The 15,543-nt window shown below is 37.6% G+C and overlaps 1 protein-coding gene across 7 annotated transcripts in view; it reads right to left on the bottom strand.

The window, feature by feature from the left end:
• Positions 1 to 1,195: 1,195 nt before the first annotated feature.
• The window catches only part of SACS (sacsin molecular chaperone), a 118,592-nt gene continuing 104,244 nt past the window's right edge, over positions 1,196 to 15,543 (bottom strand). For all 7 annotated transcript variants that reach the window (XM_087436311.1, XM_087436306.1, XM_087436312.1 and 4 more), the window contains one exon: positions 1,196 to 14,090. In XM_087436311.1, coding sequence (XP_087292437.1) covers positions 2,533 to 14,090 — 11,558 coding nt within the window. In that variant the 3' untranslated portion in view covers positions 1,196 to 2,532. The remainder of the gene's footprint in view (positions 14,091 to 15,543) is intronic.

The raw sequence follows: 15,543 nt of genomic DNA, 5'->3' as shown, positions 1-15,543 counted from the left end.
CTGCTGGGGACACTTTCACCCCCTGCTCCTCTGGCAGCACAGAACCTGCTCCTGAATGCGGGGAGGCCTGTTCCCACCCCTCCCCACCGTGCGCTACTCGGGAGCAGCTACTCCACACACTGGTTCACAGTTTCCACTTCCCTTTTAATAAGAAAAGCAAAATAGGGAGGAAAAAAAAGTATAAAATACTAAAATACAAAAATGAGTTCAGGTCCAAAATTCCTTATGCTGAATTTCAAAATCTAGAATCTCCAAAAAATGAAAACTTTCCAAATACATCTGCTGTAAACTGTTGGTGGCAAAACCTGACCTAAATTTAGACGAGGCTATTTATCAGGTCTATGTATTCAATTTACTGTGAATATTCATAGGTTTCACTACAGAAATATTGCTGTATTTGATTAAAGGGTGCTTCCCAACTCTGATGGGAATGCTCCATTAAAAAGTTATATGCACTTGTATAAACTTTCTAAAATCCAAATTATGAAATACATTTGGATCCAAGGGTTTCATATACGGGATTATCAACCTGTATTTTTTTTTAAAAAACGAAGTCTAGAAAAAAACACAAAACTCCAACCAGATCAACTATCACAAGGGCCAGAAAAGATTTTCTGTGTAAATTTTAATATCCAAAAGCAATAAAATATATTCCAAATGCTGAATCCAAGTTTCAAAGTAGCAAGCAGCACTTCTTAAGAAAGTCCCAGAAAGCTGAAGACCCAGCATTTGGGGAGCCCCAGAACAGAGAACTCGTAGCCTCATCTGCCTACCTTTGAAGCCTGTGCCTCGGGGATAAAGATAGACATTTCTTATTGCTCAGGGCTCAAGTGTGAAGTAGCCCCAGACATGTAGCCTCTTCTGAGGCAAGGTAAATATCAATTCAGCCTCCACCTCACCAAGAGCCATATTTAATGTATCTATTTCCAAATACATATACATACCATACATATCAACTAATCTTATTCCCTAAAAAGGTGAAATAAACTCTTAACTAAATAAATGAGCACCTAATAAACCTAGTATATATCAAATACTTCATAGTCAATCATAAAAAGAAACCAAATAAAATTCCAGTATAAAACACATAGGAAAATTAATATTTCCAATATACACACATAGTAAAACTTAATATAGGAAAATATTAAGTCTGATTTTCAATGAACTATTTCTCAGAAAATACCAGTTACAATGATTTCGTATGTACATTTGCTTTATTAAAATTATGGCACTTAATATAATAGCAGAAATAATTACATGGCTTCACATCCAGAAACAATACAATAGTGGAGGTGCAAACATTCCTTATTACTAATAAAAGTAAAAAAGTTTTAAGTATGTTCCATAAGCCCTTAATTGCATAAAATATTATATTTAGCATCATTTACAGCCAGCACACTTATATAAACTAATTATCATTACCTTTTACATTCTGCAAAAGAAATATGTTAAAGTAAATACATATGGCAGGACACTCAAACATGATGAAAATTAAATGTCAGTTCTGAATCATTCATGGGGAAGATACAAGCGGATAATTCCTATTATAAACTACTGGATACTATCACAATGATTTTATAATTTTTTAATGTTTTCAAAGTAAAATCCAAAAAACTCCACTAAGGGCCATGTTGAAAGACAAAAGATTTTTTAACTGCAGCACCTTTAGACAACAAAAGATTGCATCCTGTTCAACCACACTATATAAATTATAACATTTGTGGAAAATATGTACAAACAAACATAAAGCAAATGTTGTAACTGTTGGTGAGTGCTGTTTTGGTGAGCAGTTCTCGGAAGCTCTATTAGCATCTGGTGATAGGAACTGCCACCGTTGTGAGTTCTCCACATGCTATCTGCATGAAATAGGAAGCCTGTAAACAGAGGTGTAAAAAACCGTTTAAAATAAAGATGTAAAGTGCACTCAGTGCACCCTAAGAAGTACTATCTGCATACTCTTAGTCAAGTAATATTCAGGATTAAAATACTGTACCATTTTCTAAATGTACTATTTAAGATGTAAAATTGCAACAAATTCATAATCAGATCCAGCTGATAAGAAAATAATGCATCCAAAAGAGGATCCACTTAGAGAAATGATAAACTCAAAGACTCAATTCCCCTTAATTGTTTAAACCAATGATATGTCCAGTGTTTCATTAGCTCCTTCAAAACACCATGTTGAAAACATAAAATTAACTTCATCCTAACCAGACATACACAGACTCTTATCTAACAAACTGCTAAGCTTTGGTTATATAAAGTGCAGTTCAATAATGTGCCACCCTAGCCATTCACATACATCTAGCAATTTTGCAGTTCACCAGCATCTTCAAAATAATTTTCTTTTAGATTCAGTTAAGGTCAGGTCTGCTGATATTCATGTAAATAACAACTCCAAAATTCCTCCCGAACAACCAGCAATGTGCTTCACAATTCCTAAATAACTGGCAACGAAGCTTAAGTATAGCAATTCATATTTGTGCTACAACACACTCAACATCTAGCTCTGCTTTTTTTCTTTAAATACTTTCACACTTTTTGCTGTATAAAATTTTCAAGTTTTATTATGATACAGGCAGTACATTCCATCACCCTCATAGCAACCTCAGAAGTGAACCTGTCATTTGGGATCTGTGGGAAAGGAAGCAAATCAGGATATCTGGTTTTTAAACTATCTACACCATAAGCTTCCAATGTGTGGACATCATTTGTCAGTCCTTCAAGTTGCTGGCTATACTCCTCTATTTTCTGTGCAAGTGCAGTGGGCTTTACGTCTTTATCAGACTTGCCTCTCACAGCATAGTCAGCTGCAATCAACGCTAACTTGGTAGAAAGGAAACATTTAAAGCACACCCATTCATTGGCGTTTTTATGAAGGTCATTTCTGGCAGCTGAAAAATTTGCCCTGGCTTGTCTTAACCATCTCCGTGCTTCCACTGGATTACCAGCTGACTTGAAAGTGGGAGGAACAAAGAACCTTTGAGAGTACGTCTGTCCAGCTGAAGGTGGGCACTTTTCTTTATTTTGTTGTTGCTGTTCAGATTTGTGGCTTGTTGCTTCCTGATTCCATGAAGTATAAAACCTTTGAAATGAGAACTTGTCTGACTGAAATCGGGATGCTGAGGTTGAAAATGTTCGCCTTGAGGCTCTGTCTGCATTTTGATCTAGAAAAGCCTGTTTCTCTAATCTGTTGATTTCATTCTGCAAATGTTTAAAAACTTCATTAGCAATGTCATGATTCTCTGGATTTTTGTCAGGGTGCCACTTCAAATACAACCGCCGAATAATCTTTTTCCTTTCGGATTCAGGAAGCTTCCAAGCTTGCTCTACCACTGATGTCACTTCTTTTAAAATTTCTGGTAAAGAATTCACCTTAAGCTTTTTGGGGGAATGTTGTTTCGCAGATGAGGTCTTGTGGCTCTCTCTACCAGAGAAAAGAGGAGGAATGCTCCGCAGACCAGGGGCAAGGAACTCTGTAGGGCTGGTTGGGGTAGAAGGGGCACTGTCTCTGCTTTGAGAGCTTTCCTCAGGCCTTGAAAACTTATACAGATCAAGAGAGCTAACTATTTTATACTCACTGTAACCAATATCAATCTGATATATCTTTCCCAGAAAACTAGAATTATCAGCATCTTCTCTTTCAACTTCTTGTACAATAATAGCATATGTATATGTTGGCTGGTACGATCCATAGATATCACCGCCTTCAGCATCAACAAGGTACCCAACATATTCTCCGGGGTAAAAAACATTCATTGGATCCATAAGCAGAGTATAATGAATTTCAGCAGGTATTGGAGTGCCAGGCAGTGGAAGTTCAAGTTTGGATGGTTCTGAAGAGTCATATTTCACTCCTAAACTGTCAAGTTTCTCACTGATCCTGTAAATATCATTGCATCCTAACATAGCAATTAAATATGAAGTGTCAGAAATCAAATTGTCAGTCGCTGATTTAAGCGTCATTGCTAATGCTAACAGGAAATTAATGTCTTTACTGTCTGAATGTTGTATGTAGAGCAGGATGACTGCATTACCAAATCTCTTCAAAAAAGCGAATGTTTCACTTCTACTGTGAGGAATAGGGTTAAAACCTTTAACTCTTAATGTTGTTTGAAGCTTTTCAAAACAGGACACTTTCAATCCTTCTCTTAGGGCTTTGCAAAGTCTTATGGCTTTTTCTTCATTGGCCAGGAAAGCATTATCATTTTCATGCTTCATAATTCTAATTAGTCCTGTGATGAACTGTTCAGAAGACAAGAGTAACTGCAGTCTTCCCTGAAGAGAACACAATGCTCCAAACTGACAAACTTTCGGAGTCTCTTCATCTAACTGTTCTTCAAGTATACTGCTCAACAAACGAGGTCTGAGTTTTTGAGGAAAAAGCATTATCAACTTAGTATGAAATCCATGGTCTTTCCCGAGGTAGCACTGGCTAAGATCAACCAACATTTGCACACCAATATTGCCCTGGATTCTACTTTTGTAATGTGGTGCATCATCAAACACTAAGATGCTCGACTTCACCAATCTACCATCCTGGCTTGGAAGATAGAGTGCGAGGTCTCGTACGTTCTCAAGATCACTCCTCACCTTGACTGAATCATTTTGTAGACTCCTGAACAAGCCAGAAACTACTCTCTTAACTGTACGCATTTCATTAGGATCTAATTGTTTTCCTTCAGAATTTTTGAATATACGGCTCAACACTTCAACATATTGCTTAGTAGAAATAATATCTTCCGTACCTAAATGTTTGAACAACTGATGAAATGTGCCAAGTTCTAAAGGTAGCTTGTACAAGTAAGGCTTAAAATCAGATTCATATTCTAGATTTATCACTACCTCCTCAGGCTTCAGAAGTTTCCAACCATCTTCTACCATCACAAAAGCAACCCCCCGCAGTTGAAATCGAAACTCCCTTTTTTCTGCACTGAGAAATTCATATATGCTCCTTAAGACCTTTGCTCTAGTCTTTACCATTTCTTCATCCAAAGTTGTTATGTTGCATATATTTCTGCAGTTATTAATGACCTTATCAAGAGGGGGATCCAGGTTAACATTAAGCATACTTAAAACTTGTTCAAGCTGTTCTTGTGGACCAAGGTCACTACCTTCTTGTTCTTTGATACTCAGTGGTGTCGCTTTCTCGGGAAGAATAGGGCAGGATGTCCATAAGAGCTGGAGCACATCACACTGCTTGAATTTTGGATTTACTTGTGCTCCGTTGAACTTTATAAGAGGAAGTGTTCCATTTACCTCTTGATATTGAGGATGAAATCTAATGAATTCAGCAGGGGCCCGCTCAGGACATAAGAATGGTATTAAAGACAATTCTTTCAAAAAATTCCCAGATAACAAATCTACTCGTTCTTGGAATATATGATGGAGAAGGATATCAACTGTATTTTGCAATGTTTCTTTAGACCAATTTTCTGTAGTAGCTCTCACACTGATTTCCTTAGCAAACTGTAACAACTGCTGCTGGGATAGTATGTATTTTAGTCCAATATTTCTTAAGAACTCCACCCAGGAGGTCATAAACGCAACTTGATTTTTGGGTTTTATAAGTTGTTCCAATTTTTTAAAGAAGTCCTTAGGAATAAACAATTTTTCAGGAAGCATAACTTCAAAAACTCTCACAGTTCTATCATAGAAATGTTTTGCTTGCTTTAGTCGACTGTTAGCATCATGGATTATCAATAAACTTTCCAGTTTTTCAAAAAGTTGTTCCTTGATCTCTGACAGTTCCTCAATACCTGATAATCTATTCTTGAGGTAGATCAAGTGCTCTAATTTTGCATCATAAGAGAGATTTTCAATTTTTGGTAAGAGGTGTTTCAAATATACCTCAAGATCATCCACAGGTACACAACCCAGCACCTCATAGAGTTCTTTTAAGTGTATTTTTTCTTCAAGAAATGCAGATGATGATGATTGTGTCCATTTATCCACTTCAGCTGAAGGAATAGTTTTTGTAAGTACATAGCAGGTTCCAAATTTCGCAACGCTCATATAGCGACCACTGATAGATTTGTAGCATGGAAGTGATTTTAAAATTTTTATGTCATCTTGAGACATCAAGTGACTCAAATTGCAGTTGAAATACATCAAAAGTGCTTCAAAGTCATTTTCTACTAATTTTTCAGTTCTAAATGTTGACGTTTGGACCATATATTGTAGAGCCTTCAAAATGCTTGTGGGGCTCTCGATGTTTGCTGTGTGACATGACAACAGAGGAACAAATGCACTGTCTTTGGAGCAGATCTTGTTCAAAGCAAGCTGAACACAGCCAGCTTTCATGAGAGCATGAAACACTTTATCGCTCTGGGCATTTGGAAAAACTGCAATGTGCATGAGGCTCAGCGGGAGCAGGACGTCCCCCTCAGGAACCACCAGCTGGCTGGCCGACACCGTGAACTTCGTTCCGGGAAGCAATGCCCAGTCTCTTAGGCTGTCAACAACAACATCAAATGTTGGTTTTGTTTCTTCTTGATCTTCTTTCACACTTACAGATTCACTGATAAAATGCCATGCATTCTTAAGCCAAGACTCACTTGCAAAATTGTCTTTCCACTTCGTACAATTTTTGGTCTTATATTCACGAGGCAATACAGAGGATAGCAAATCAGCAAAGCTGGAAATATCAAACACTTTTGCAACTCTACAGTTCAATAAAATATTACTGTATTTCAAAAACAATGTATTCATGAACAAGTCTTTGCGGGATGGAATCAACTCATGGTATGTTGTTAGAAACTTGGGTCGTTTTGCATCAAAAGTTTGCAAAACACTGTCCAGTGTGATGAGCAGGGGCAGTCCCTCCACTTCAATCTCATTTTCTTCTGCATCCTTAAAACAATAATCAACTAAAAGTTTTAAACTATGAAAAAGTTTTAGGTTAGTCTGCTGAAGACGACAAGGCAGCTTCCCAATATGGCAATTAGTATCAGGAGAGGAAAACGTCATTAAAAAAGATCTAACATCAGCAGGAGTTACATAACTAACAGGAATATCTGCATCTATAAGACAGTGGTAAAGATTAGCAGTTTCATCACAGTTATAAACCAAGTTGAAACCAATTTCTAAAAGTAGGTGTTTCAGTCTATAGACATTCTCTGCTACTGTTTTGCGTGTTGTGATATTATAATCTGCATTTTTAAGGTGTTGTAATTCATCTTGCAGTAAATTGTCAAAAAATGGTTTAGTTTTATTTGAAGTAGACATATTAATCCAAGTAATTATAACTGCAGAGTGCAAGTCAGAGCCATCGATATTTGGAGCCCGCACAACAGGTAAAAGACGTTTCATGTCTTCATGAATGCAGCTATATAGTGCTTTCACTAGACAATACAAATCTGGTTGTAGATCCAGTCTGTTAACTGGGAAAAATGATAAAAACTTCTTTAAAGTGTCCTTTACAACATGAATGGGTGTGTTCTGTAGAACTGATAATGTTGGGTCAGAACCAGGGAAATACCGCTTTTTTAACTGGATTAATAATTCAACATATGCAGGAGCTATCAATGCTGTCATTAAGCTGTTATTCCAGTCACTTCGAACACCAACTCCATTATCATCACGCCACAGGTTTCTTCTGGCTGAATCTAGAGCAAAGTGGCCATTCACATGAAACGGTAATCCCGTCTCTAAAGAGAGCGGCAAAAAGCAGAAGGCCCTATGGGGTTTTTTATAGTTATGAGTAACGCAGGCAGCTACTCCCCCACGTGGAAAGAGAGTAATATCTTGGTTCTTGTGAGCTGATATAACACTCTTAGATACTTTTTCCATACTTGAAAACCCTGATCTGTTACAAATTAACCATGTAGTAAGATTTCCTTCGGAGTCCTCAGTATCCATAGTATAGGTTATCTGTTGAACTGGTATGTCTTTGAGTTGCCTCTTTTTAGTAACACTATCAATTACAGAGGCATGAAATTGTTTCCTTTTCAATCTGTCTCCATCAGTGATTTTGCCCTTTACAGAATACAGCACATTTAGAGCTCCACTAGCTTTATCTATTTCACAAATAGAAATTTTTTCCATGTGATTAAGAAACATTAAAAGTTCTGCACCATCTGACCGCAACTTGTCCAAAAGATTCTGGACCATTCTGTCTGATGATGGAACTGAAGATATTTCTGAAACTTTTGCCATTTCTGCATTACGAAGAGGAAATCTAAACATTGTGCAATTATCCAGTTTAAAATGGGTTCCTAAATAAAGATCGAGAACATCTGAGAACTGTGTCCTAAAATCCACATCCAAATCTCTAAACATGCGTCCAGGGCTAACAGATGTGGCTCCTGGTGCGTATCTGGCATGAGGATCAAAAATACACAGGATGTCATTGCCAGAAATGAAAGAAGGACAGTCTGTAATATGATATACAGAATTGAATCCTATTCCATATTGTCCAGTTTTACAAGGATTTCCTTCTTTGGTGCCTTTTCCAAGATTCTGAATTCCTCTGACATCATCTTCTGTAAAAGGCTGGTTGTTATACACACAAAGCGCTGGCCCCTGCAATGGGGCCCACTTATCATCAAATATTCTATCAACTGGATGCTGTCTAGGATCAAACACAAAACAGATTTCTGTGGCCTTTGCATCATCAGCATTTTGAAGAAGTTCTTTCAACATTTCCTTTTCTGAAGGATAGGCATTAAGGATACTCTTAATTCTGCTGGTCAATTTTTCTTTCTGCCCAAATTCAGTGCCAAGTGTTGTAAAACAGATGTTGGATGCATATCTTTCTAAGGCTTTATGTCGCTTTGGTACTGCTCCTAATCTTACAGCTACCTCCCTGGGTATATCAGCGTGACAATACTTTACAGCGGTATCCTTTACTTTTATCCAGGGACAGTCATTGTAGCATAAAGATTTAGCAGGGAGAAGCTTCAGGTTAGTATCTGGCAATAATATTTTGCCATAATTCTTCTCACAAAATTCTTGTTTCTTTTCTCTAATAAGACTCCATATTCCTTCACTAATTATTCTCCGGCAAAGCTGAAAATTCTCTTCTGTTATTTGCTTTGTTCCTTTTTCTTGATCAATAGATTCCAAAACAAGGGCAAAATCTTCAACAGTAAATGACTGCCTCACACCTACACTTTCAAAAAGTTCACGGAAATTGTTTTTATATTTATTAGGCAACTGATAAAGGTAAGGTGCTGCTTCAAAATTCAAATGAAAGGAAACTCTTTCTGAGTCAACATATGCATTCTCAACTAGAATGAAGCTGAAGGGTTTTAACTTTTCAATAATCGATATTTTAGCGATTTCATTTTGCATCATTGCATCATGAAGGTATTTGTAGCAAGCATTGGTGATATTCTCCTGGTACAATGTAATTCCATCATCAACTGATTTTGCAACTTCTTTCAATTGGTTTACAACCAGATCAACTGTTGGCTTCCTTAGTAATCCCAAAAACTCTTTAACAGCCAATGGCACTGAACCACAACCTCTGAAGGAATGTGAGTTTTCATTTAGAATTGGTTGCAAAAGACAAACTATATCTTGATACTCAGCTGTATAAAGGTCAGTTGCTGCAAACATGGTTTCAGGCTTAAAACTGTTACCTTTCCAGTCCAAAGAAAAACCTGCTGGTTTTGTTAAAAATGGAAGGAAGGGTATTGTTTGATATTTTGCAGCAAAATCCTTTGCTCTAGGATCCCTTATTTTTAGTTTTTCATCAATAAGACTTAATAGTATACTACTGCGTAGACAAGCGGCTGCATGATCACTTTTATTAATTTCAGCAACCGACTCTGCACGTTCTAGCATGTCATCCCATAAAATATCATCTTTTGCCATACCTAACTGAACGAGCTTAATCAAAATAATAGGATTAAGATAATCCTGAGTAGAACCATAAGGAAATCGTCCATCTTTAGTATCAAATAACTTTGCAACTCGTCCTTCAGGGTGGATTAACCGTGATGGTAAAACCAGAGGATGCCCCTCCAGAGAGCAAGGAACACATGGAGTAACACGAAGAATTCCTGAGAATTCATCAACTTTTTCATTTAGAACAAAATTCATCAAAGGATCTCTGAGTTCTGCTTCAATTTCTTGAATATTTGGAAAAAATACTTCTGAAAAAAACTGTTTCTCTGAAAATGTATTTTCAAGCAGTATCTGTTTGCAGCCAGCTTCTTCAAATCCTAATTTTACTGAAGAAGGAAGTTCAACAGCACAAAGGTTTTTTGATCCAGTCTTCTTGAGGTATTTCAAAAATATCCTGAAGGCTGCTGGACCAACATCTCTTCTTTTAAGTATAGAGTCATCTAGAAATCTCACATTCTTCATAGAAACCCATGTAGATCCATCAGAGAAGACTCTGGTCAATTCTTTCCCTTTTCCATGAGCTATATCTTCATAAAATCCTTGACAAATTACAGAAAAATCATCATGAACTGAATCAGGATCAGGCCACACTGCATAGTAAGTATAATCCACTAGCTCCCCACTGCTGGCCAGGTCACGGAGGACACTAAGCGCCTCCAAGTAAGCTTTCACAATAACATGTCTCATGAAGGTGGTATTCCATCGTCCTTTTGTATCTGTCTTCCAGATTTCTTTTCTATTTGAAGTAACAGCAAAGCACCCATTGATGTGAACTGGCAATCCTGTCTTTATTCGTAAAGGTAAATAGCAAAATACCTCTCCAACGTGTGGTTTCACAGCCCACTTCTGGTCCTGGATTTCAGACAGCAGAACTCCTATTGCCCCACAAGGAACCAGTCCGAGTCTTCTTCCACTTTCACTCAGGGAAAACTTTAGAGCCTCTCCTGTATCCATGCAGGTACATATAAGCCACGTGGTACACTCTACTGTTTTTTGTGGCAGCTCATCCGATGGCTTTTTTGATTGGCCAGACTTAGCCATCTCAAAGAGAGCAGCTGGGTCATCATCTGGACCTCTAAAAAGTGGTGACTGTAAATCAGCAATCCTTCTGAAGACATGGTGAAACTCCTCAACTGTAATCTGAAGAATGCGAGATGACTTAGGTGCATCAGCGGGAGGCTTTTTATTAGTGCTGTCGCAAGTCTTCATGAGCTTAGCAGCTTCTTTTAAAACACTCAGGACAGGTGCATTCAATGCTTTGGAAGAGCAGGATTTTTTTTTAATTATTACTGTATCTTGTGCTAAGCTGGGATTGGTTTCCTCAATTTTTAAGTACTTCAAATACATTGAGTTTACACTCTGAGTGAAAATGATAAGCCTGTGTCCACAGAGACTAAATTCATCCACAAGAGAGTAAATATCTGCTGTATTATAGCAGGTACTACTAACTTCACTCACTTTCGCTTCCTGTTGAGTTCTAAAGGACAGTCGGAAGATAGTTCCATTGTAGCTATAAGGGGCTTCTACAGTCAAAGGTAACTGACAGCCAAATACATTTATAAATGGTTTGAACTGATTGGGAAATTTCCTAAGCCTTTTCTGTTGTTTACTCCAATTAATTTTGATCCCAGGATTAGATTTGTCTTTAATGTGTTTACTGATATGATTTATGTTTGGATCGAACATTATCATGAATTCTCGACTCATAATAATGGGAATGTCAGTGATATGGTACACAGAATTAAATCCAAGACCAAATTTTCCAACTTTGTCAACTTCTCCCCTTTTTAAAGATTCTCCTAACCTAGTTATATTCACAAAATCTGAATCTGAGAATTCAGAATTATTGAATGACCACAAAGCAGGTCCATGACAAGCTGCCATGCCCGGGTCTAAGAGATTCTCTCTAATGTCCATATTTCTTCTCATATCAATCATGAAACTGCATTCTGTTGCATTTGCATCATCAGCATTTTGAAGTAGTTCTTTAAAAATATCTGACACTGAAGGGTATTCTTCCAAAATATTTTTAATTCTTACAGTAAGTGGTTCTCTTTGTCCTGACTGCTCAAATCCCATGTTTTCAGGATTGATCAATCTTGTACTAAGGCATGGAACTTTCAGCCATTCTGCAGTTTTCATGGGTATGTCCTCATGCACCAGAATGATTGGTTCCACCGAATCTTCCAGTAAGTCATTGAGGTCATCAACTTTGATGTCACAATAACAGCATTCATGAATTGGCTTCATGATAAGTTTAGAAGTATTTTTGCTATGATGTATAGGAACTGGTGTGTTGGGGCTTGCTGGAATCTGATTGCTATATAGCCATCTGATAATACTCAACATAAGATGAAGATTTTGTTTGCTTTCTTGTTCACTGAGATCTTGGTCACTTTTGAGATATACCTTCTGAATGACCATGGAAATATGATCTGATGTCAACTCCTCTATTGAACCACAGACCTTAAACAGTTGGTGGAATTTTGCCATGGTTTTAGGCACACTATGCAAATAAGGCTGAAGGTCAAGATCATGGAATGGTTTTATCACAGCTTGGGAGAGGGGACAAAACTTTTTGCCAGTCCAAACCCATGGAAATTTTAAGGCTTTAAAAGCATCTTTCCCTTCATTTAAATGCTCATGCATGAATCCATAAATTTCAAGCAAAATATGTTGGAATTGATAGTAGTCTTCATCACTAAAGGTTTTCGAAGTATACCAATCAACAACAATTTTAAAGTGTTTTAAGACAGCATTGATACTAGGTTTGGTGAAGATACCTAAAGCTCTTTCCAAGTTGATATGGACACTTTCAACAAGAGGCAGTGATGAGCCCACTAGAACTGCATGGACGACATCACACATATCTGGTGGAGCACAGAGATCACAGAGGTCTCCTTTCCAGACTAAAGAGCCTGGATAATTTGGAGGCCTTTCCTTGCAAGCGGGAACCCATTTTATTTTCTTCAGAGTCATCTTTCCTTCAGATGACTGCAACAGTGCATGATTCTTATTTAAAACTAGTAAGAGTGTTTTGGCTTTCTTTAGAAGAACATCCTGATTTGGACAAGAACTGACCTGCAAGGCTTCAATTTTTTTTGCCACTTGTACAACATCTTTCTCTTTGAGACTGGCTTCGTTTTTTAAACCAATTTGTCTTAAAGAGTGAAGAATATCTGGTGAGGTAAAAACTGAAGGTGGGAAACAAGTTTCTTCTTCATTATAAAAGAGATCTTTTAGTACTTCTATATCAGGATCAAAGAGTTCACTGGCTGACACCATCCGTTCCTGTGAAATCTGAATGAATTTCAATGGCATTAACCAATCAAGGACATTTGGATTCTCATTTTTAAGAGAGGATAGATTCTCAAGGATCCATAACATAAGGTGTGTTATTTCTTCATGTGAATAAAATGCATTTTCCATATCTTTTAAAACAAGCTTTAAGCAACTAGTGGTCTTCAACTTCTCTACTTTCAACATGTTTGCCAAGCGAATAGTAGCTTCATCACTACTGTCTATTACCGAAATAGAGAGCCGCAGGTCTGGCGGAAGTTTGGCAGTATGGTGCAAGACTTTACAACCTTTCAGTTTTGTATAAGAGGAAATTCCCTGACCAGATGAATGGTTAATTCGCTTGAATATTGTCAATTCCTGAATTATTCTTTTCTCCTTTTCATTGATATCAGTTAAACTAGCTAAGAACTTCCTCAGGGCGTCTTTGTGTGTTGGAAGTAGCGAAGCTATTTGGTTACACAATTTCTGCAAGGGCATCTTCTCCATTATCTGCAAAACAGCACTTGGTAATGGCGAATTAATGTATTTTTTAATAAGTGGATGTTGTATGGAGGCATCTAATTTTTTAAGGATAATTCCTCCAAGTTTTTGTACAACGTCTGCTAAAAATTCTGGAAGCTGTGCTTCAGATTCATCATCTAAAATGACTAATGAGGGAATCCTGAGTCTAATGAGTTCCACACATGTCTGACCTTCTTCTAGTGTAGTTCTGGGGATAAGTGGCATTTCATCGAATAAAGTCAAATCCTCTGAAAAATGTATATAAAGATTCTTCCAAACCATTTTAAGCCATGAAACAGAAGGGTGACGTTTATCTTCATCACACGGATACCACTGAACGATCAACTCTCTGCCAGGCCAGAATGCATTCATTACTTCTTTGATAAGACGTGCAAACCGTTCTGGATTTAGAAGCTGCAGCTGAGTACACGGTCTTCCTGTAAATCACATACAGAAATGTTATAAATACATACAATACTACTGTAACTTATTTAGCTTTCTATTCTTGCAGATTAGATAGTACTAGAAAGTCATTTTAAGGGCCGGCCCCGTGGCTTAGCGGTTAAGTGCACGCGCTCTGCTGCTGGCGGCCTGGGTTCAGATCCCGGGCGTGCACTGACACACCGCTTCTCCGGCCATGCTGAGGCCGCGTCCCACATAGAGCAACTAGAAGGATGTGCAACTATGACATACAACTATCTACTGGGGCTTTGGGGGGCAAAAAAAAAAGGAGGAGGATTGGCAATAGATGTTAGCTCAGAGCCGGTCTTCCTCAGCAAAAAGAGGAGGATTAGCACGGATGTTAGCTCAGGGCTGATCTTGCTCACAAAAAAAAAAAAAAAGAAAGTCATTTTAAGAGTCTTAAGTACACTGCAGAAATGCAAAAGTTCAGCATAACTGGGCTAAAGCAAGTTTTAAATAATAGCAATAAAGAATCTATACATAAATCTATATTTATAACCACCTACAGAAGAAATAATTCTCTCTAGAAAGTGCTTATTTTAAGTAAACACATAAAATGCATTTACATGTGTTTTTAAAATTATCCTATAATGTTCTAAAAATGGAATCAACATGGAAAATAATTTTTAGTGGTTACTTGTCCACAAATAAAAGCACCAAAGAAAATGTGGATAAAGTTAAAATAAGTACCATTTTATTTAAGGGTAAGTAATTTATAAGCAAACCCAATATGAATTTCTCTTCTTCATGTTTCCAGGAGCCACGTGGCTGCACAGGATAAAGAGAAGGGCAAGAAGTGAGAGCACGGAGGTTGGAGTCTTAGTTTCAACTGACCAACCCTGTCTGAAGCTGAGGCAGCAAAGAGACTTGCAGAGTTTCCCATCAACCACTAACTAGATGTGTAAGTTTGATGTCACTTACTCTTTCTGAGACTTGAATTCTCTCATCTGGAAAAAGTATGGGGAGGAGGTTCTAGGTCTCAAGACTGCTCTATATGCATGCCCAAGTGTGAAGCATCTCTACAACTTTCCCAAAGTAGCTTTAACCTAGCTACTCGTTACTTATTAAGGATGTTCATCAGAGACCTGGGATTTTGCAGGAATGCTTCAGGGACAAGCCACAGGAACAAGTGGGGCACTGCTCGAAGGCGGGGGCTGTCCCCACAACACGGCTCCACTTCTGGATGTTTTATAAACCAGGAGACTAATAAGTTTCATCCTGGGAAAAAGGGTTTTGCTGATTTTTAACCACTGATCTAGAAAATAATACTTTACTTCTAAGTGCTTTCTATATTTCAGAGTATTTATAATACCTGTAGAAACAAATTAAAAATAACACTCTACACCTACAAGGTATGTATTTGCCACATAGAGAAATAAAAAGCACCTCAAATTCCATCTTATGAAAAACTAACAGTCAGTTTTCTCT

The sequence above is a fragment of the Ceratotherium simum genome, chromosome 10, assembly GCF_057802395.1.
Source record: "Ceratotherium simum simum isolate JZ-2026a chromosome 10, ASM5780239v1, whole genome shotgun sequence".
NCBI lineage: Eukaryota > Metazoa > Chordata > Mammalia > Perissodactyla > Rhinocerotidae > Ceratotherium > Ceratotherium simum.
This window is presented reverse-complemented; position numbering and strand designations above follow the sequence as displayed.